A 24,097-nucleotide genomic window follows, 5' to 3' on the forward strand; every position below is an offset into this window, starting at 1 on the left:
CCCTATCTCACCACTTTTTCAGAATCTTCATTTGTCTCTGTCCTTATCTTTATGCCATGTTCACCATTTGCCCTTTCAATGTCTTTATCTCCCCCCACACACTTTTTCAGCATTACTTCTATGTCTCTATTTCACCTCCTCTTCATGTCCCCTCTGTATCTCTATCCTTATTCAGTAGGTCCTGCTTACCCTTTCTCTTCTTTGTATCACTATCTCCATTTTCAGCTTTCCCCCCTTTTCCTTTGTTACTGCACCCTGTAGCTAGAATCTTTCCACCCTCCCTCCACTCCGGCCCAGCCCAGTATGAAATATTTCCTTTTGTTTCCCTCCCCTCTCTCTTTCTCTCTCTCTTCTCCTCCCTCACCCACGAGTCCTGCATCTGGCCCTCTCCCTTCTACCTGCACCTGGCAACACCCCCCTGCTCCGCGGCTCTCTTCAGCAACTCGTCAGCAGCGGTGATCAAGACAAGCTGCCGACATCGAGGCCTTCCCTCTACGAGTCCCGCCTTTGTGGAAAAAGGAAGTTGAAACAAGCGGGACTCGCAGAGGGTAGGCCCCGACGTCAGAAGCTGCTGCTGAGTTGCCGAAGAGAGCCGCGGAGCAGGGGATGTGGCCGGAAGCAGGTAGAAGGGAGAGGGAGATAGGAAGGCTGTAGATCTCCGGAGCATGACACCGACCCCGGCCAGGATGATTTCTTTTTCAGGCGTGCACCTTACAAGTCCAGCGTCGCGGCGGGAAATAGCCATGCTGAGCAGTGAGCTCAGCACTACACAGATGAAAGCCTTGCTTGCTGATTGGTCCGGCGGCACGGCGGGGCGGGGCCGCCGGACCAATCAGCAAGCAAGGCTTTCATCTGTGTAGTGCTGAGCTCACTGCTCAGCATGGCTATTTCCCGCCGCGACGCCGGACTTGTAACTGCATGCCTGCGTGACACACTACCGGAGCCGCAGCAAAGGTGGAAAAGAGCCGCATGCGGCTCTGGAGCCGCAGGTTGCCGACCCCCGGTCTAGAATGTCTCACCTATTGCACTGGAAAAGGAGATTATGTACTTAACCCTGGTAAGCTCTTTTCCAATAGATAGGTGAGACATTCTAGACACCCGCCCTGTCCTTGCTGTGCTTGCTTGCAGATTTCAGAGTTCAGGTCAGATGTCTGTCTCCCTATGCTTCTCCTATCTGTTTGTGGAGACCGGTCAACCCTTTGGGGGCTAGGGAGAGTTTTGTGAATATGTTCTCCATGTTATGGGAGTAATTTTTAAACTTCTTTGAAGTCTATATTGACGGTTAATAGTGCTGTTTGTTTTGGCCAGAACTCTTGTTTAGCTTGTCGTTGCAGATGCTTCAACTTCACAGATGGTAGAGCCTCTCTATGCTTGGGTACGGACTGATGGGAGGAGCAAAGCTAGCCTGTGATGTACCCTAGAGGCAGTGTGAAAAACTTATAATTCTCTTCTGCAACCTATGCGAGTAAAAGGAAATAACCCTATGGTCTTCTAGAATGTCTCACTTATCTACTGGAAAAGGGTTTACCAGGGTAAGTACATAATCTCCTTTTACGCTGTGAAACAAGTAGCCCTAAGCTAGTGGTTCAGGGCACCAGATGGGGTCACATAATCAGTGGATGGGGGACCCAGGAACAGGATTTCTCTCTTCCCTCTGAACCTTCACTATGATCTATACTCAATAGTGGCATTCAGCATGGGGACTAAAAGGGTATGTGTGACCTTGTTATCCTGGAAACCCATGCAGAGTATTTGAGGGGTCCTGTGTTAACGCTGCTGCTTCCATGCTTTGGATAAGTGGCAGAAAGAAAAGTGGATGAGAGAGGAGACAGAGTTAGGGGGTCTTTTGTTTTGTTTTCAAGTACAAAAATAGGATCATATTGGATAAAAGTTCAGGAAGCACTGACTTGGGCATTGAATCAAGAAGAAACAATGGAGCTGAAATTTAAAAAACAAAACCTAACACATTGATATTTTGAAGAACTTGCTTAGTAGCAATGCTTTAAACTGTTTTGGGACCACCAGGCATTGACTAAATAGCTTTTAGTCTGTCAGTAGTTCATGTCTAATTCTGTCTGCCCAGAATTTCTTATGGGTTAATATATTTTTCTGAACAGAAATGTACTTGAAATTGTAATGTAATGCTCAAAATGGAAGTAGCTTATTAATCATAGGATTTCAAAAGAAAAATTGAGTGCAGCATCAGGTGAGCCCTTCCGATAGTAAATTTGTTTTAAAGAAACCAAATAAGCCAACAAAGCCTCTCTGTAAAGATTTCAACAGCACTGAGCCATTTCCATTGTTCACTCTGCCTGGTTGCTTAGATGTTGTCATTGGTTGTAGCTAAGATGATTGTTAATGCAGAGAGGGTAGTGTTGGAGACTATTTAAAAGTGCTGTAATGTGTCTGCTAGGTAATATTAATGTACTGCGGTGAGTTCTAAACTATTGAATTAGTTCCAGCAGACAGGCTTTTGTGAGGGACAATGATCCTGTCAGATTTGCATTTCAAGCTTGAATCCATTATATAGTTGGATTCGAACTTGAAATTTTGAATTAGCAGTTGTGGTTCAGCTCCATGTTAAAACTTTAGGGGGGAATTTGAATCTGGGAGCTAATAGCAACCCACCATGGAGGGAGCAAAGTAGGGAAAGACAAATCAGCTGGAATGTTTGACATATTAGTTTTTCTCGCATGAATGCTAAATTTATAGTAGCATTGGTACAAAATACACCACGAACAGGCAGTAATTAGAAAAACTTGAAGTAATGCTTTTTTATATACTAATGTTTTATTAACATTATAAAACAGCATACAACAGAGAATAAACCAACTACAATCAGCATAGAAAAACAAGCAGAACAAAACAATACAGTTACGTATTGTAATATAAAGTTTAATGGCTGAGAAAGTAAAGTGACAGTTTCAGCACATTAATTAAGCAATCTTAATGAAGTGAGGTGTGAGCTCTGCTGATTTGAAACATTTATATAGGTAATCATTTGCTAGTTGCAGCCTTTAATATCAGTTTGCTACTTTGTTAGAAAACAGTTGGCAAAATTCACGCTGGCTTCTAACTTGACTTTTCTGGGATGTTCACTACAAAAAGGTTCTTTTGAATGTCAGAATTTAGTTGTTTATAGACGCAGGGTGACAAAATTCATCACCGTTCCCGTCCCTGCAGATAACCGCAGGAAATAATCCCAAGTCATTTTCTAGTGTCTATTTCAACCTCAGTCCTTCTACACCAGCATTCTTCAAAGCAAAGCTTGAGGGTCAGTGGTTGTGGCCATTCATACTCTGATTTTTCCCTCTTGCCTTAAAGAATGACATGAAGATGGTTTCCCGCGGGGACAGGAACGGTGATGAATTTTGTCACCATGTCATTCTCTATTCTGGAGTTCTTATGGTTCCATCTAAAACTACCAAAAAGAATTGCGAATTTTAATCTAGTTCGCGTAGAAAATGTGTAGTGAGTGATTCCATATTTTTAATAAAACAATTTTAGGGCCCCTTTTACAAAGCCGCAGTAGCGATGCTGCAACGGTAAATGCACCAAAGCCCATTCAATTCCTATGGTGCATTTACTGGTGCAGTATCACTACTGTGGCATTATAAACGGGGCCCTTAAAGTTTTTCCTTAAAGCCATATCCATTATACATTATAGTGTGCCCATAGGGTTGGTGTATCCTTAAACTGTAGAGCCTTCTGTTAACTTCATGGGGTTCATTCTGTCTAGAACAATGGTCTCAAACTCAAACCCTTTGCAGGGCCACATTTTGGATTTGTCGGTACTTGGAGGGCCTCAGAAAAAATAGTTAATTGTCTTATTAAAGAAATGACAATTTATAGTTTAGAAATCTTTCCTTTTGGCTAAGTCTTCATAATAATATTGTCATTTCTAGCTAAAGAGACATATGATCAAGAAACTGTTTTATTTTACTTTTGTGATTATGAGGGCCTCAAAATAGTACCTGGCAACGCATGTGGCCCCCGGGCCGTGAGTTTGAGACCACTGGGCTAGAATAATGTAGAGCTTACCAAGTGTTTCACCTGTGGAATTGCAGTGCCTCTTTCATGATATAAAAGCTTTAAGCAGTGTGATGTATCTTACAAGTGCACTGTTTGTAACGTAAAATCTTGTTAATGGAATGACTTTGGTTATCCCCCAGGGGGTTATTTGTGCCTGCATCACTACAGATATACTTCCTTTCATTCAAGTTCACAAGATCTAGCACTAGATTTGCATTTACCAGATTTCTATGGAAAGAAGCCTGTTTAACACTTGTTTTATTACAGGGCTGCTTTTATTGGTTCTAGTAGCCCTTCACTGTTGTAAGCTCTATGGTTCAACTGCAGAAAAAAATAGTTTCTATCTTTTATCTTGTTTGGCATGTCAACGAGGGCTAAAAGCCAAATATCCTCTAATAATAATAAGCTTCAACTCATTATGACAGGGGTTGCCATACAACAGATTACGAATAATTGGAAAAATTGGGATAGGCTGATTTAAAGCTTTTGGTGGAACTCTTTGTGTCACATATTCAAAATGGAAAGGATAATTGCTGTGCAGCAGGGAAATTTTTAAAAAATTTCAGGTTATTTGGGAGCCATTAACAAGATACTATAAAGATTGAAATTACTGCATAGAATAAATATTAATTTTTTCCTTTTTGTTCATACACGTCCAGGGTGGTGGTGGGGGGAATATTTTATGATTTCTTTTGCTTATGAATAACTGTTGGGTATAAGGGAGGGGGGATATTTAATGCGAGTTAGAATTTGATGATATATTAAGTGATGTTAAAGTATAAATGATTGTATTATATGTTACACTTATTGTGAGCTTTAAAAATGAATAAAGATTAATTAAAAAAAAAAAAGGAGGGGAGGAGTGAAGGAAGACAGTTGTATCTTAACTTAAATCTTAATATGTTTTGATGCATTTTAAGAGATGTACACAAATATTATAGTTTTGCGGTATATAAACCTAAGGTTTAGTTTAGTTTAGTTATGTGAGATTTTGAGACTGCATGTTTAAGAAGGGGAACTATGTGGTCTCAAAAGCTGATGTACTGCAACACTTTAGAAAGGTATTGCAGCTTACTAAGACTTCAGGACTATTAGAACTAATTGTAGAAAACTTCAAAGCAGTTTTGAATGTTTACCCCATTTTCAACTTTTTATTTGCTAGGCAAGTTTACTCCAACCCTGTATGAGTCAGGTGGATGTGACATGTCTCTGGTGAACTTTGAACCAACAGCAAGAAGAACATCTAATAACCTCTGGTTCGTATAAATTGGTTTGTTAGCCAAGATTTTCTTTTGTAATGGAATATCAGTGGTTACTAAATAATAGTTAAAATAAGTTGCAGTATTTCTCAAAGTCCTTGTTACAGCAGAGAATTCCCTTATTTTATAAGCCAATTTTTATTTTTGTTCTACAGTGTACACAATTTGCTGAATAATTTTGTTTTAATTTCAAATTTATACAATTGTTGGATAGGAAGATGGATTTCTCTAATCTTTAGGTCATTAGACTTAAGAAATGTTTGCCGGCAGGAACATGAACCTTTACCAGGAATCTGTGCTGTACTTAATAAATTGTCTTGTAGGTGCATGCCATTGTAGATTCAGTACTCTTTAAGGACTCAGGTTCAGCTGTAAGATATGAAATAATGATACTTTTGGACTACATAACAAAAATACACCCTCATCAAAAACTAGAAAGGAAAGCGTGACATTAGGAGTTATAGCAATATTTTGCTAGCATTTTTAAGAAAAAATAATTTGCCTCTGATGTAAATGAACCTCAACTTTTTCTTTATTGTAATACAGTGACACAGATTCCCATGTATCAAGTTCTACCTCAGTTCGATTTTATCCCCATGATCTAGTAAGTGTAATATTTAACATGTGAACCGTGTGGGCATCAATTCACTTATTCATTTTCTGAGTATTGGTATATCATAATCCTTATTGCCTTTTGAAAAGATCAGAAAACATTTTTCTAGGTCAGATCTCTGGGGAAGCCCCAATTGTCTTTTGGGCTTTTATTTCCGCTACTCTGTCTCCCTACCCAGGTTCAGGACTGAAAGGGGAAAGTGGATGGGGAGGGGAAGTCACATGCTTGAAGGCATTTCTCAATAGACAAAATGCATTTGGAAATACAGTGATGCCTTGGAATCCGAACTTAATCTGCTCCAGAACCCCATTCGAGTTCTAAAGCGTTTGAGTTCCAAGACAATTTTTCCCATTGAAAATAATAGAAACTGGATTAATCCGTTCCTGGGTCCCACAAACTCAAATTTTAACAGTAAATACACTGGATTTTAAGGTAAAATATTAACAAATATTCCAAAGCAGTATTCAGATTTTGGGGCAGAAACACACACATACAATGTGCAGGGCGTTCGGATTCCAAAGCAGAGTTTGGATTCTGGGGCAAAATTTACTACAAAAAAATGTTTGGATTCCAAAGCGTTCGAGTTCTGGGGCATTCGGATTCTAAGGTACTGCTGTGCTCACAACATTGAGGCTACCCTCCAATGAAGTTTGAAGGTGGGCTGATGAGGATAGATGTCCTTAAGCTTCTGCAGCTGACGTCATGATCGATGCAGTTGTCCAGGTCTTGCTGTGTCTGAATAAGTGGAACCAATGTTTCGGCCATCGTGCTGTGGCTTTTTTTTTTTTCCAGAGTATGAAGAAAGCTCTGTGCAGTGGGTCCAATAATAAACTCCCCCTATGGACTTTTTGGTAACAGAAGAAAGGAGAAAAGTAGTCGCTCTTAAAGGATACATCTGTATAGTCTGATATGGCAAAAAGCCAATCTAATATGCACAAAGTTCTTTGTAGGAAATGTAGATTTTGTCCCAGGCCATGAGAATGCCACATTCAGGAGATGGGAGGGTCAGGGAATCCAGTTGTTGGAGTATTTGATGGGAGAGGATGGCCAGCTTCTGACTTTTGATGATTTTCGACAACGGGTGTCAAGCCACAGTTCAGATTATTTCGCTTTTTGTCAAGTTTCCCATTGCATACATTGTATGAGTCTCTCCCATTTGTCTCTGACTGTGGTTGTGCAAGTAAGGGAGTTTCTGAACGGGTTGAAGATAGGCATGTCACAATATCAGGTCTTCATAAGTTGCTGCTTAAAACTCTTCCTCAGAAAGATTATACTTCGATTCGGGAAACTTGGATGAGAGATTTAAGAGAGTCAGCCCAGCCACTTAATTTTACTGTGTTGGTGGTTTGGATTCCGCAATTAGTCCTTAACGCTGAACTTCAGGAATGCCAATTTAGAGTAGTCTACAGAGCGTATTTTTCCCAACATAGAGCTTATATGGTGGGTTGTGCAAATACAGCACTCTGTGATAAATGTCATTTGGTGCCCAATAACTTTTACCATGGGATCTGGAGTTGCCAGAAGATACAATTGTTTCGGCTGGCTATTTTCCATTATTTGCAATGGGTCTTGAAACATTCTTTGGTGTATTCTGAGTTGGGTATCTTATTTCATGATGGCAGCCGCTTGGATGCCTTGATGAGAAGTGAACATAGGTTTTTAGGGATGGCTTACTTGGAAAAAGAGTATTCTAAATCACTATGTACATGACCAGCCCCCATTGTTTTGTTAATGGCACAACAAACTCCATGCCCTCATGTTGTGGGAATCTTATGGGGCCTGTAGCCATTATAAGAAACAACAAGCTTTCCTACAGATTTGGGACAAATATATACAAACCCTTTCACCGAGAGCTCGCAGCCAAGTATTAAATGGGTTTACGACTCTACACACCAGGATTACTTAGAGAACCACACATGTTGGGAGGATTTGGGGGATGAGAGGTTGGGAAGGGGTTTGATTTCCTAATAAGTTTGTGGATTGGATTTCTTTTCCATTGCTCGGGTACCATAAGAGTCGAGACACCCTGGACCTTTCGGTCTCTGACTAGTTCTGGTACTATCTGTTGGGTACAGTTAAAAATAATTCAATAACTGTATTATCTCTGCTTTATTCTTTGTTCTGATTCTTGTATTGTTGATGTACATTATTTCTTTAATAAAACAAATTTAACATTAAAAAAAAAATTCTTTAAACTATGTATAGGTAATTGTAACAACTGTGAAACTAAAATAGGTAGAATAGAATTGCTAATCAATGCAATAGATGTACTTGTTTTTTTAGTACAAATTAACTCAAAACACTTCTCGATAGTCAACAAGTAAACACACATTTCATCATCCACCATCTGCAATGATTCTCTCTTTTTCAATTTAATTTTTTTGTCAGAGCTGAAATTCCAAGTTTATAAAGATAAGATCCAAATGGTAACAAAGCCTTGATTGCTTTTTTGCTCGTTAAGGTAACTATATCATAAAAAATAAAAATAAAATTACTTGCCATTAGTTTTCAAGGACCAATCACGTCAAAGAATGATGCTTGTCTGGGCTGTTATATCCATATGCTCACAGACACTCATAACATTGACAGATTCTTGCAAACGTGATGTACATATTAATCTATTCTAGTGTATACTTATGAAGGGAATTTTTAAAAATAATATTCTGGAATCTCTCATGGCACATCCAGAATCTCTTCAGGCACGCCTTGGCACACAGTTTGAGAGACACTGATTTAGACTCTAGAGATAAATTTCCTGTAGATGCTGCTGAGATATGTCTATGGTCAGTTTGGGCCTGATTCTCTCTAGGACACCGATCTTGGCAGACATCTAAGTGGCCACTGATCACATGTTAATCACACATTGGTGTCCTAAAGAGAATCGAGTCTACATTGCTGAACAGACGCCTTAAATGTAGGCCAGCATTTTACTGCTTATTCAGGATAGCTATAATACCTACAGCTGACAAAGAGCTTGGATTTCTTTTCCAGTTTCAATTTGGAGGGACAGGGAAGAGACTGCAATCACTGGGGGATTCATGAAAGGTCATGCTTTAATCCCTCTAGTGGTCAGCTGCTCAGTTGGAGCAACTTCTTGTAACTTGGACATGGGTGAAATACATCTAGATTGGTAGTCCTCAAACTTTTTAAACAGGGGGCCACTTCATGATTCCTCAGACTTTTGGGAGCCGGACTATAGTTTGAAAAAAACCCCAAAACATGATGAATTCCTATGCATTCTGCACATATCTTATTTGTAGTGCAAAAAAAATGAAAGAACAATACAATATTTGAAATGAAGAAAAATTTTAACCAACATAAACATATCAGCTTTTGGCTGATGTGATAGTCAATGTCTGGTCCCATGTTTGTCACTATAGCAAAATCTCCAAGACAAAATATCCTTAAAAGACACCAAAATATAAGTTAGGCGTTCCCTAGGGCATTGCAGGAAAGTTAACTCCCTAGACTCCACCAAAAATATATAAACCTCAAATCTAAATTTTTAAGATAAGGAGCACCCTCAGCGTGAGTTTGAAAGCTTTAAAGAGCGACTCAAAGAGCAGCTCTAGTGCTTAGAATAGCAAAGCCAGCAAACACTGAGAAGAGATTACCACTCACTGCCAGCCGCACACCATCATCTGGGTGCTCTTGTGTGCTTTAAAGTGCAAGTCAAGTGCAAACAATGTGCAATAAATTATATATAAAAGTGGAAGACAAAACATTCACTGTCCTGCAATGCCCCAAATGCCTAACCCACTGATATGAACAGAGAATGAAAAAATTAGTCACTTGTCCCTCCAGTCCTGCCAATCATAACAAGTGATGCAAGTGTGTATCAGTCTGGATCTGGTTGGAGATTTCAGATGTTTCATTTGGGAAAAGTCTTCACAATCATAGGTTCTGCCAAAGATGGTTGCCATTTTGAGTTCATGGTTCCTGAGATTAAAATATGTCTAAGAGGGGAGAAATGCATAGAAATTAGTACAGCTGCTTAACTTGAATGCGTCTTTCAGAGAGTCACAATTCTGTAGTTTGGCTAGCTCCATTTGGTAAATAGGATCAACAATTTCAATGTCAACAGAAAATGGGTTCCAGAAAAGCTGTATGTCCTGTTTCATGGAGCTAAAGCACTTTAAATCTCATTTGAAACTCCCTTTGCAACATTTCTAGTGAATCCACACATTTTTTTGTTTGGGAATGCAACTGTTGGTTTCTCAGCTTTTGAGTAGCGGATAGATGGCAGAAGTTTTCCTTCTTCACTTGTTTAATGAGGAGGTCCAATTTTACTTCAAATGCTTTCACATGTGAATGCATATCACAGATGAGCTTTCCCTTTCCTTGACGTTGCACATTGAAACTGTTGAGTAGCTCTGTTACATCTGTTAGAAAGGCAAGGTGCCATTTCCATTCTGCATCTTTAAGCTCTGGTACTTCTTTGTTTTTTGAAAGCAGAAACAAGTAAGTCATAAAAACTCTCCCTCAACTCAACCAACAGACTTCTGTGTGGTACAGAATATCTTCATAGGCAACATTCAGCTCAGACAGAAATTCCTGAAACTGTGGTTTAGTGCATGAGGCCTAATGAAGTTAACACAGGACACCACAACTTTCATGACAAGAGTCCCACTACAGTGATTTACAACACTGCGCTTGTTGGTGGATAAGGCAGTGTATGACTATTGGACACAAATGGTTGTATTTGTCCATCTCTTGGTTAATACGTGCAACCACTCCTTTCATAGACTCCACCATGCTAGGAGCCCCATCAGTTGTAACACTGGCTAGTTTAGCCCAGTCCAGCTCCGAATCATTCACAGTTTTGCGAACCTTTTCATAGATATCATCTCCTGTTGTTCCTTTGATGCTTTGCAGTATAGCAAGCTCCTCTGTAACTTTGAAATGATAATTTGTCCCAGAAATGAAAATTAGAAGTTGTGCAGAATCACAACCATCATTGCTTTTGTCGAGTGCCAACGAAAAATAGCAAAGTTTTTTTGAGGAGTTTTACAGATGCTGATGTAAATTGTCCCCCATTTCTTCAATCCTTCGTATAATTGTAGGTCCTGAAAGACTCACTGTACTAAATAAATCAGCCTTTTCTGGGCATATCTCGTCAGCAACAGAAAGAAGACATTCTTTAACAAATTCTCCCTCTAGGAATGGTCTGCCAGTGCACACTATTAGCTGGGCAACTTGAAAACTTGCTCGCTGTGATGAAATATTTAGCTGCTTCTGCTTCACAAAAGCATTTTGCTGAGTTGTTGATCCATTTTTCAGTTTTAATATTTTGTCTTTTCTCACTTGTCTGCCCAAACAATCATATTTGTATTTATGTCAAGTTTCGTAGTGTCGACGCAAACTGTATTCCTTGAACACAACCACTGAATCCTGGCATACCAGACAAATGGCTCTCTTCTTGTACTGCATGAAAAAATAATCGTAGATCCACTGTTTTTTTAATATCCTGCACTCAGAGTCAATTTTTCTTTTCCTTGACATAATTGTTTCCTAGGGATGCACAATGGCTTTTACTTTTTTGGGATGGGCGCTCACATCTGCTGCTGGCCTTTGCTTCTGGGTATTGGGTGGCAGGAGGTAATGAATACATACACTTTTTGTTGGTGCTGTGGGGCTCTGGTCAGGCCCAGGATGTGGGCAACTGACTGATTTTGGCCTGCTGGCCTGAGCTTAGGGTCAGACTGATGGCATTGCTGGCTTGCTGTTGTGTAGGGGGCCCTGCTCTGGGCCTTGCTACTACCTGTCTGCCTTACATAGTTATGGTGGCTTGGCACGTCCTCATCCCCAGCACGTCGCCTTGTCCCCCCAGCTGACGCTAATGACGCTGGATGCAGCGAGGGGCCGAGTAAATGAACTTGGAGGGCCGTAGTTTGAGGACATCTGGTCTAGAGAAAAACATCCTTCTTTTTAGACATACTGGTAGATGCTTCTTCTATTCAAAAATCCCTGTTGGATGTCCTAATTTTGGGCCCTCCCTAGAAATGCCAAAACACACCCACAGCATGTCTCCTTGCTATTTAGACAAACCGCAGTGTGACGCATCTAAATTCTGACTTTCCAAAATCGGAATTTGGACTTTTATAGCAGATGGACTATTTTTAGGCATTTTAAGATTTCCTTCTGCTTTGACAATGAGCACCATTTTACTTATTTTCAAGAGTTTCTCTATTCCCTCTTTTTTTCACTTGCCTCCTTCCTTTGTTTGCATCTCTTTACCTTTCTGTGGTGGGATAGATCAGAACCTCTTTTCCCTTTTATTGTTATGTTAGCTATTTGTATAAATGCTTAAAAAAGATTAAAGTACTTAAGGTGTGGGAAGGGTTTTAATGTGATAAAGTTGGAGTGTAAAAGTGAACAAACTAGTGTACTTTCTATGCTAATGCATGGAATTAGTCCCAATGTAGAAAAGTGCTTTCAAAAATATCTTTACTTCCATTTCAAAGCTGAATTTTGCTTCATTTCCAGAGAGTGAAGTAAAGATTCAACTTCTCTTTGCTTCCTGAAAAATAATAGAATTTAAATAAGTAAATAATAATAATAAATATCTACTATTTATATATAATCACCTCAGTCCCCCAGTTTGGGATGATCTAGACGTTGATTGGAGAAGCCAATCTATAGGAAACATCACTGGTGGTGGGTAGAGAAGAAGCTGTATTAAAGTAGATGTGGGGAAAGCCATTGTTTAAGCCCTTGAAATAGACCAGTGTTTTTCAACCTTTTTTGGGCAAAGGCACACTTGTTTCATGAAAAAAATCACGAGGCACACCCACCATTAGAAAATGTTAAAAAATTTAACTCTGTGCCTATATTGACTATATATAAAGTAATTCTCTTGAATAGGAATCAAATAAACACAAAGAAAGTATTTTATAATGCTGCCTCTGCCACTGGGGAATAGGCTGCCACTGCCGCCATCGGGAACAGGCCGGCACCGAGTTCTCCCTGCTTCTCTTCCCCGCGGGGCCGACCAACTCTCGCCACCTGTCGTCAATTCTAACGTCGGAGAGGACGTTCTAGGCCAGCCAGGCAGCAATTGGCTGGCCCAGAACGTCTTCTCCGACGTCAGAATTGACGCGAGTGGCGAGAGTTGGCCGGCCCCACAGGGAAAAGCAGGGAGAACTTGGCGCCGGCCTGTTCCCGATGGTGGCGGTGGCACTCAAGTGGCTAAAGAGCTGCAGTTTGCCGGCCTAGGGACAACACTGGAGGGTGGCCAGCTGTGCACCCCCTTGGGACGTAAACCCGGGGTGGGGCAGACCGCCCCCTCCCCACCCTGGTATGCCACTATCTGTACCTCACTCCCTCCCTATGACCAAAAATTCTCCTTTCTTTCTATTCCCTGTGTACACAACCATCTCTTTCCCTCCCTTCCTCTCTCCAAAGTCCATGCCTTCTGTGTCCAAAACACTCTTTCCCTCCCCCACCTCAGCATCTCTTTCCCTCCCTTCCTCTCTCCCAAGTCCATTTCTTCTGTGTCCAAAACGCATTCCCTCCCCCACCTCAGCATCTCTTTCCCTCCCTTCCTCTCTCCCAAGTCCATTTCTTCTGTGTCCAAAACGCATTCCCTCCCCCACCTCAGCATCTCTTTCCCTCCCTTCCTCTCTCCCAAGTCCATTTCTTCTGTGTCCAAAAATGCATTCCCTCCCCCACCTCAGCATCTCTTTCCCTCCCTTCCTCTCTCCCAAGTCCATGCCTTCTGTGTCCAAAAACGCATTCCCTCCCCCACCTCAGCATCTCTTTCCCTCCCTTCCTCTCTCCCAAGTCCATGCCTTCTGTGTCCAAAAACCCATTCCCTCCCCCACCTCAGCATCTCTTTCCCTCCCTTCCCCTCTCCCAAGTTCATGCCTTGTGTCCAAAACGCACTCCCTCCCCCCTTTTGTGTTCCGTGTTTGCCTCCCAGCCCATCTTTGCAACTTTCTCAGCAAAACGAAGCTCAAGCCGCGAGGCTTGTCTTCTGCTTCCTGCCTGCCCTGCCACGCACAAATAGCCGAACGGAAGTATTCTCCGACGTCAGCGCTGACGTCGGAGGGCAGGCTTTGCTTAAGCCCGCCCTCCGACGTCAGCGCTGACATCGGGGAACGCTTGCGATCGGCTATATGTTAGCTGCAGGGCAGGCAGGAACAGAAGACGAGCCTCGCGGCTGGAGATGTATTGAACTCCGCGGGTCCCCTCGTCCAGCTCTCTCCTGTCCACGTGGGGCGGACCGCCCCTCTCCCTAGACTGGTGGTACTGCCCTGATGGCGGCCCTGACCGTACGGCACACCAGGCAACATCTCGCGGCACACTAGTGTGCCGCGGAACAGCGGTTGAAAAACACTGAAATAGACTACCTGCTGCTTATCTACGTTTTGGGATCCTACCAGGTACCTGTGGCCATGGTTGGAAACAAGATTTATCCCAGGACAAGCAGGCAGCATATTCTTGACTGATGGGTGACGGCACCGACGGAGCCCCGGTACGGACAATTTTAGAGTGATTGCACTCTAAGAACTTTTAGAAAGTTCTAGCTCGGCCGCACCGCGCACGCGCGAGTGCCTTCCCGCCCGACAGAGGCGCGCGGTCCCTCAGTTTCTTAGTTTCCGCGGAGCTAAGAAGACGCGTTTTCAACGGCTGTTGAAATTTTCTTAACTTGCCTTCCCGCTCGCGTAAACTTTTTGGCTTACATTGCCTTTTTTCTTTCTTTCCATTTTGTTTAAAAAAAAAAAAAAAAAAAAAAAACTTTCATTTTTTTCTTCAGTTTTCGGTTTTCCCCGGCGGGGCCTTCTGCCACCATCGAAGCCTCGGCCTTCGATTTGGCGGAAGCCGTTTTTACTTTCATGCCCCTCAACCGGGTTTTAAAAAGTGCCAGCGGTGTGCTAGGCCTATATCTCTCACGGACCCACACAACTGGTGTTTACAGTGTTTGGGTCCTGAGCATCAGGCCTCTTCTTGCACCCGCTGTGCTACTTTAAAAAAACGGACATTAAAAAATCGCCAAATTCAGCAGCGATTGTTGTTCGGTGCCGAGATGTCCGACCCCGTTCCTTCGACTCCGGCTTCGGCACCGATTCAGTCGGCTACCCTCGTCTTCGACGCCGCGTGATTCCACACCGGCATCTCAACAGTCAGGTAAGCCGGCTAAGAAGCCTTCCCCGCTGGAACGTCTTCCGGCCTCGAGTGCAGTGAGTCCAATCCTGCCGCCTGTAAGACGCCAGCGGAAGCGCTCCGCCCCTATAGAGGTGAGTCCCTCGACATCGGGCTCCTCATCTCCGGGGCGTCGAGCGGCACCGCAGGTACCGCAGAAGAAAAAAAGCGGTACCGGTGCCATCCCTCGATGACCGCATTACGGCCATCCTTCAGGTGCAGCTTAAGGAGCAATTAGAACGACTCCTTCCTGCTATCATGACACCGAACCTTCCGGTGCCAGTCCGCACCGAGCCACCGGTACCGGTTGTGGATCAACCCGTATCGATACCGGTTGTGGAACCCGTGTTGCCTGCTTCCACTGTCTCGGTACCGCTTCACCTAACCTCATCGGTATCGATGCCAGTCCTTGCACCGGAGCCGAGAGCTCACCATCAATCGGTGCAGACTTCGGCACCGGTGCGACCGATAACTTCTCCTGACTCAGTATCGATGAGGTCGGGTAAGTCGGTGCGCAAAACCCGACACATGCAAACGTCGACACCTGAGTCTCGGGACCATTCTTCCCATGTCAGAGACCCTGATCTGTGGGGAGACTCAGAGGAACCCTTTCTTTCTGAAGGCGAATGTTCCTCAGAGGAGGAGGATTCGGCTGTCCCTGACCCATCCTCCAAACAGGCCACTTCCTCTTTCTCTAGTTTTTTGAAAGAGATGTGTGAGTCCTTGTCCATTCCTTTGGAGGCTGAATCCAAAAAGTCTAAAGCTTTTTTGGATGCCCTTGATTTTGATCAGCCTCCAAAGGAATTCTTGAAACTCCCCTTCATGACATCTTGAGGGAAACTTTCTATAAGAATTTAGAGACTCCTTTAACTGTCCCAGGGGCCCCACGTAAACTGGATTCTCTATATAAGGTAATTCCCATTCCTGGGTTCGACAAACCTCAACTTCCACATGAATCCTTATTTGTCGAATCCACCCTTAAAAAGACTTCAGGAGCCAGTGTATATGCATCTGTCCCTCCTGGCAGAGAAGGAAGGGCCATGGATAAATTTGGTAAGAGGCTCTACCAAAATGCTATGTTGGCAAATAGGGCTGGTAATTATGCTTTTCATTTTTCTTTTTATTTAAAGCATCTCCTTACCACCATGGCTTCTTTCGAAAAATATCTTCCTTCACGAAAGCATCCTGCTTTTCACACATGCTTGTCGTCTCTTCTACAATTACGTAAGTTTATGGTTAGATCCATATATGACACCTTTGAACTAACATCCAGAGCGACAGCAATGTCAGTAGCTATGCGTCGTTTGGCCTGGCTTCGGGTATCCGAGCTTGATGTTAACCATCAAGATCGGTTAGCCAATGCCCCATGCCTAGGGGATGAGCTCTTTGGGGATTCCATGGACTCAACCACACAAAAGCTCTCTGCTCATGAGACGCGCTGGGATACCCTGCTCAAGAATAAAAAGAAGCCTCCTCCGCCAAGACCATATAGGCAGCAATCGGCCTATCAACGCCGCTTCACAGCTCGTCCATTGCCTACCACTGCTCAGCAACCTAGGCGTCACAGGCAACAACAACGTCAGCCTCCCAGACAACAGCAGCAGCAACAAGCTGTAAAACAACCTCCTCAGCAAAAGTCACAGCCCTTTTGACTTCATTCTCCACAGTATAGCCAGTATCCCTATTCCTGCTCTCCTGCCTCAGCCTATAGGAGGTCGACTTTCTCTGTTCCTCAGCCGGTGGGAAGTAATCACATCGGACCAATGGGTCCTCAACATCATCCGCCACGGCTACTCTCTCAACTTTCAGACTCTTCCACCTCAAAGCCTGCCAAAAGAGTCTGCTTTGAACAGTCCTCAATCGGCCCTCCTTATTCAGGAGGTCCAATCCCTCCTCCTTCTGAACGCTATAGAGGAAGTTCCTCTAGATCAAAAGGGGCAGGGATTCTACTTCCCGTTACTTTCTAGTTCCCAAAAAGACAGGAGATCTCAGACCCATCCTAGATCTTCGCGATCTCAACATTCATCTAGTAAAAGAAAAGTTCAAGATGCTTTCTTTAGCCATCCTTTATCCCCTTCTAAATCAAAACGACTGGCTATGCTCCCTCGATCTCAAAGAGGCTTACACTCACATACCGATCAATGTAACCTCAAGACCATATCTCCGATTCATGATCAATCATTGTCATTACCAGTACAAGGTGCTGCCCTTCGGTCTTGCCTCATCTCCAAGGGTATTCACCAAATGTCTCATTGTGGTAGCGGCATTTCTACGCTCTCACCACCTGCATGTATTTCCTTACCTGGACGACTGGTTGATCAAAGACACATCCGCTCAAGCAGTCCTTCTGGCCACCAACCAAACCATCCAGTTTCTACAACTTCTGGGATTCGAGATCAATCTACCCAAATCTCATATCATTCCCACTCAGAGACTGCAATTCATTGGAGCGATCCTGGATACACTCCTAATGAGAGCTTTCCTACCATCCAATCGTCTCCAGACTCTTCAGTCTCTATGTCACCAGGTGCTTCCACTGCCGTCCATCTCAGCAAGACAAATGATGGTACTCTTGGGGCACATGGCATCCACAGTTCATGTCACAGCCTCATGCCCGTCTTCACCTGCGCACTCCTCAATGGACCCTTGCTACCCAGTGGTCCCAAGCGTCGGATCCTTGCTCACGACACATATCTGTGACATCATCTCTTCGTCAGTCTCTTCAATGGTGGTTGGTATCCTCAAATCTATCCAGAGGTCTTCTGTTCCATCAGCCTCCTCATCAACTAGTCATCACCACCGACGCCTCTCTGTACGCATGGGGAGCTCACTTGAACGAGTTCCAGACTCAAGGTCTTTGGTCAGCCCAGGAAAGGAAGCATCAAATCAATTTCCTGGAACTCAGAGCGATGTTTTACACCCTCAAGGCCTTCCAACACCTTCTCTTTCCCTCAGGTCCTTCTGTTGTGCACAGACAATCAGTTGCGATGTACATACATCAACAAACAGGGTGGGACAGGCTCTCGCCTTTTATGCCAGGAAGCCCAGAAGATCTGGACTTGGGCCATAGATCATCATCTCTTCCTCAAAGCTATTTACATTCAGGGGGCTCAGATTCTTTAGCGGACAAACTCAGCAGAATTCTCCAACCTCACGAGTGGACACTCGATCCCGTAACTCTGCAGGTCTATCTTCGATCAATGGGGCACGACCTCAGATAGACCTCTTTGCAGCTCTCACAATCATCAGCTGCCCTATTCTGCTTCCAGACTTTACTCTCCGCACCGTCTAACAGCAGATGCTTTTATCTCCTCGACTGGTCGAATCTGTTCCTGTACGCCTTCCCTCCTCTGCCTCTCATGTTGAGAACCTTGTTCAAGCTTCAAGAGGGAACGAGCCACCATGATTCTGATTGCTCCGAGGTGGCCCAGCAACATTGGTTCTCCCTTCTACTTCAACTCAGTTCCAGGGAACCTTTCTTCTCCTCTGATTCCTTCTCTGCTTACGCAACAGCAGGGAACCCTCTACATCCCAACCTCCAGTCTCTACACCTGACGGCTTGGTATCTCTCGGGCTGAACGCGACTGATACTCTTTGTCTCAGCCCGTTCGTTCCATTCTGGATGCTCCAGGAAACCAGCCACTCTACAATGTTACCATCAAAAGTGGACGAGATTTTCTTCCTGGTGTCTTCTTCACCATCTTGATCCCACTTCCCTAGCAGTGGAGACGTTGTTGGATTATTTGCTTTCTTTGTCTGACTCTGGCCTTAAGTCTTCTTCCATCAGGGTCCACCTCAGTGCCATGCAGCTTTTCATGAGCCAGTCCATGGAAAACTTCTTTCAGCTCATCCCCTGGTGTCCAGGTTCATGCGTGGCTTTTCAATGTTAAACCACCTCTTAAAGCCCCTCCGGTTATCTGGGATCTCAATGTGGGTTCTTTCAGCTTTAATGAAACCTCCATTTGAACCTTTAGCTACTTCTCCTTTCAAGTTTCTCACTTGGAAAGTACTTTTCCTTATTGCTTACTTACCTCTGCAGGAGAGTCAGTGAGCTTCATGCACTGGTTGCAGATCCACCTATTTACGGTTTTTCACCATGACAAGGGTGGTTCTGCGGTACACATCCAAAGTTTCTCCCCAAGTGTTGTTTCTGAATTTCATCTCAACCAATCCATTGTTCTACCGGTTTTCTTTCCAAAACCTCATTCTCATTCTGGGGAACAAGCTCTGCATACTTTGGATTGTAAAAGGGCTCTTGCTTACTATCTGGAGCGTACGAAACCCCACAGATCAGTTCCCCAGCTTTTTCTGTCCTTTGATCCGAATAAATTGGGACGCCCTGTTTTCTAAAACGTACGTTGTCTAATTGGCTGGCAGCGTGCATTTCATTCTGTTATGCTCAGACCGGACTGACACTGGAAGGTTCTGTCACGGCCCATAGAGTCAGAGCAATGGCAGCATCTGTAGCTTTCCTCCGTTCCACTCCTATTGAGGAAATCTGCAAAGCTGCTACTTGGTCCTCAGTTCACACTTTTACATCTCATTATTGTCTGGATGCATTCTCCAGAAGGATGGTCACTTCGGCCAATCTGTTTTTACAAAATTTGTTTCTTAATGGCCAACCTTCCCTCCATCCCTCTTTTGTTAGCTTAGAGGTCACCCATCAGTCAAGAATATGCTGCCTGCTTGTCCTGGGATAAAGCACAGTTACTTACCGTAACAGGTGTATATCCAGGGACAGCAGGCAGATATTCTTGCGTCCCCACCCACCTCCCCGGGTTGGCTTCTTAGCTGGCTTATACTAACTGAGGGACCGCCGCAGCTCTGTCGGGCGGGAAGGCACTCGCGCGCGTGCGCGGTGCGGCCGAGCTAGAACTTTCTAAAAGTTCTATAGAGTGCAATCACTCTAAAATTGTCCGTACCGGGGCTCCGGTCGGTGCCGTCACCCATCAGTCAAGAAATATCTGCTGCCTGCTGTCCCTGGATAACACCTGTTACGGTAAGTAACTGTGGCTATCTGGCTTGATGAAACTTTGTTTTCATATGGTATCTAGAGTAGGAATGGGACCTTGGGAGGTTACAAGACAGAGCAGACTAGAGAGCTTAAAATTATCTTCCTTTTTAATTGAATGACAAGGGTTAATGAGTTGAGTGTTTAACCTCTAATTCTTGATGATAAAGTGGAAACAAAATAAATGGAGGGTTTTAGCACTTCAGTTTTAGTACATAATGTAGAGTAATGGGCTCTATTTATCTCATTAACATATTGAAATCAGAAGTAAAGTAAATAAAAAATCAGCACTAAAAAATGTGGTGGTTGAATTTTTACTAAGAAGCTTTTTATAGATGGGCATATGTAAAAATAATCCTCTTCCTCTTAATGACATTCTAGTAGCTCTCTCTCCCCCAGATCCAGCTGAACAGGCTGCTCACCATAGACACAGATCTTTTGGAACAGCAAGACATTGACCTAAGCCCTGACCTACAGGACCACATACAGCCACAGGAGGAAGCCGCTCATAAAGTCAAACATTACTACCGCTTCTGGATCTTACCCCAACTCTGGATTGGCATTAACTTCGACAGACTGACACTCCTAGCCTTATTTGATAGGTAGGATACTGGTGATCTGACTTTTTTTTTTTAATAATGCCTTTAGCCTGAAGCTTTTGTGAAGAATAGGTGATGACTAGCAAAAGCAGGGTTCAAATCCTGCTTCTTCCCCCTTACTCTTTGTGTCCTTGGGCAAGTCACTTCACACACTTGCTTCAGGTACAATTTAGGTCTTAAGTCCACTTGGGCAGCAAAATAATCTGTGTACCTGAACTTGTAACTGCTTGAACACAGATTTGAAAAGGCAAATCAGAAGATCTCAAATCCAATCCTTAAAGGAGCTTTTAGTTGGCACTATATCTTATTCATATAGGCTTACTAAAGCTATGTTCTCTGTTCTCTTATGATGTGAAATTAGATGGGGGGGGGGGGTTTACTTTCAGGATTAACTTGTGTGTTAGTTTTTAAGTTAGTCCCCATTAAGTACATCTCATTTGTATTTTGCAGGAATCGTGAAGTTCTGGAAAATGTTTTAGCAGTTGTTCTGGCTTTTCTCGTTGCCTTTCTGGGTTCTGTACTCCTTATTGAGGGCTTCTTCAAGGATATCTGTGTCTTCCTGTTTTGTCTGATAATAGCCAGCTGTCAGTACTCTCTGCTTAAGGTATGTATATTTTTTTCCTTTTTCTTTTCAATTTCTGTTGTAAATAATAGCAACATATTCGTTCTTTTAGTACAAAGATTACAAGTTGTCAGATAATGTTTAGTATGATTGAAGACAAGGACTTGATATCCAGGCTGGTGCACATAACTGCTTTATTTTGCTTTCATTTATTATGACAGTCCCCTACTCATGTGTTAACTAGGCATAAAACACACAGAAGATGAACTTTGTCTTTAGATGGGCAAACATAATGATATCCAGAGTAAACAAAAAGTCAAGTCCATTATAATATAGATCCAGCAAAACATCAGAAAACCTTTTGTAACACACCACACACTATTTCATTATGAAAAGCAGTGGCGTGCGGGTAACGATTTATAACAGGAGATTCCGTATACATGCCAAACAATAAGAGGGGCTTGGCACCCCTATGTGGTACTTTCCATTATCACAAAAACAAGGGGTACTCAGCAGCCCCTACGTAGTACTTCCCACCACCAATCCTCCCATTTCAATAAGAACACAAAGAGGGGCTTGGTAGCCCCAAAATAACAGCTCCCACCACTATTGGAAATAGTGGGACTCAGTAACCCCAACAAATCCCCACCTGTATCGCTTCCCAGTCCTCTTTTCTGATGTAAACTGTACCCGACAGCTTATTTCTCGCCCTCTCTTATCCCTTGCACGTCTTCTCACCCTTATCTCCCATTCCTTCACTCACACTGCCCTGCCCCTTATCCTGCTGTCTACTTACACCTCTATTCCCATATCCTCTCACTCTCTCTGCTTTCTCTTTCCCTCCTGTTGCCTTCTTCCTATCCTACCCCCACCCTCTACTCTCCTCTACCCTTATCCCTTTACTCTTTCCTCCTTGTGCCCTGGACTTCATCCCACCACCCCTTCTTTTGCCCCACCTTCCTTTTTTCCATCCTGCCTCTGCTCCAACCCATTTCTCTTCTCCCTCTTGTTACTCTAAATTCTGAACCCCCTCACTATCCCCTCGGTACCCCTTTTTGCCCACATTCCTTTTCTCTAACCATTCCAAGAACCAACCCAAACCTGCACCTCACCTCTTGCTCCCTAAACTCTTCTATCTCCATCACAACCTAACCAGACCAAAATAAGAAATGGAGCCTAGAAGGTCCATTCTCCTTCTATTTCCAAGACGATGATGATCCACCTCTATTTCTTCCTTCAATGACCTGTGGGGAAAAAGAGATGGAGGAGACAAAGCTATAAGGGAAATGCTGCTTGCTGTTGCTTCTCTGGGTTCAGGTTGCTTAGGGTAGCCAATGATTTGAAAGACAAAAAAAAAAAAAGAAAGCCCACACTACCTACCATACCTGTGCTCTGGCCTCTACCTACAATACCTTCCCTGTCCTCCATTCTACCCTCCTCCCTGCCCTGCAAAATACGTGCAGGTAGTGGTAGCAGTACAGGATTCAGCCTGAGGGAAAGGGGAGTTCAAGAGGTTGCACTCTTCAGTATCTATTGAGCTGCTGTCTCCCAAAACATATATGCTTCCTCCATATGGTATTAAAACCAAGCAAATTCTGTATCTACAGACCTCTCTCTCTCTCCCAACAATGAATACAGAGCATAGCTGAGACATTTTCCTATAAAACTCACCATACAAAAAATATTTCTGTTTCTAGTGTAATCTCAGTAACAGCAATATAAATCCTCCCGTATCGGGCATCAATATTAAGAAGTAATATGACTCTAGACAAAAAGTCACTCAGGCTCTAGGTCAAAACCACCATTCCAGCACTAACATCCCAAAAAAAGTACCCTACTGCAAAACGTCAGTAACTAAAATATTGTACGAAAAAACAAGGACCAGGAACTCCACGAAAAACAACTAAAAGCAAGCAAAGTGTGGATGAGACAGTACACATCAACCACAGATAAGTGTATTAAAAAAAGAGGCATGAAATGAATGTTGGTAAAATGAATGTTGTATTCATACAAAGCGGGCACAACTTTTTGTGATTTTCAACACTGATCGCGATATAAGAATCTGCTTTTTGATTGGTGTTTGTTTAGCTTGTTTATGTACCCCTGAGGCAGGCTTTTGAGCTGAGACACAGACTGTGTTGGGTCCATCAATAAAGCACATCTGTTACCAACATTCGTATCAAGCCTTTTTATCCTTGGTTGATATGTACTGTTCCATTCCTACTAAGTAACTTAAATATTTCAGTGAGCCACGGAATCTCAGTAATTCTATTGGGGAAAATTAAGCAAACCAAATTACTACAGATAGCTAAATAGAAAATTTACACTAATAGAGTACCTGGTCTTGGTCAATCACACAGAACACAGATGCCAAATACAAAATACAATAGAAACATGTAGGCATAGAAATACCAAGAAACCAGATTCTGCATGTAGCACAGCACCAGAGAAATAGAAGAAGATGCATTTCCCCTTGTGCTGTGCAAAATAAAAAGATAGCTGATGTTAGAGATGGTGTTAGCGGATGTGTGCAACCAGGAGGCCCCAAGATCTGCCTGAACCTGAAAAAGGTCTCAGCTTGGTAATTAATTGAGCTCTACCCACGTCTAAATGCAAACTCTGACAATTGTATATTACAAAAAACCGACAAAACTAATCAATAAATAGAAAATGAATTAATTTTTCTACCTTTGTTGTCTGATCATTTTATTTTATAAATTGGGTCAAGTCTCTGTTTCTTCTCTCTTTTAGCTTCTCTTTAACCCTTGCTAGCGTCTCCTGTTTAAGTACATTCACACTAAAGATGGCACTATTTAACTCTGTTTCATTAATGGTTGGGAGCTATGCAACACAAGTCTCCAATACTTCACCCAACCT

General features: G+C 43.1%; 1 protein-coding gene across 1 annotated transcript in view; it reads left to right on the forward strand.

The window, feature by feature from the left end:
* The window catches only part of PCNX1 (pecanex 1), a 311,984-nt gene that overhangs the window by 166,475 nt on the left and 121,412 nt on the right, over positions 1-24,097 (forward strand). The window contains 4 exon segments of the mRNA XM_033952015.1: positions 5,195-5,288; positions 5,838-5,895; positions 20,444-20,661; positions 21,109-21,262. Of these exon segments, the coding sequence (XP_033807906.1) occupies positions 5,195-5,288; positions 5,838-5,895; positions 20,444-20,661; positions 21,109-21,262 (524 nt within the window).

The sequence above is a fragment of the Geotrypetes seraphini genome, chromosome 7, assembly GCF_902459505.1.
Source record: "Geotrypetes seraphini chromosome 7, aGeoSer1.1, whole genome shotgun sequence".
Taxonomy (NCBI): Eukaryota; Metazoa; Chordata; class Amphibia; order Gymnophiona; family Dermophiidae; genus Geotrypetes; species Geotrypetes seraphini.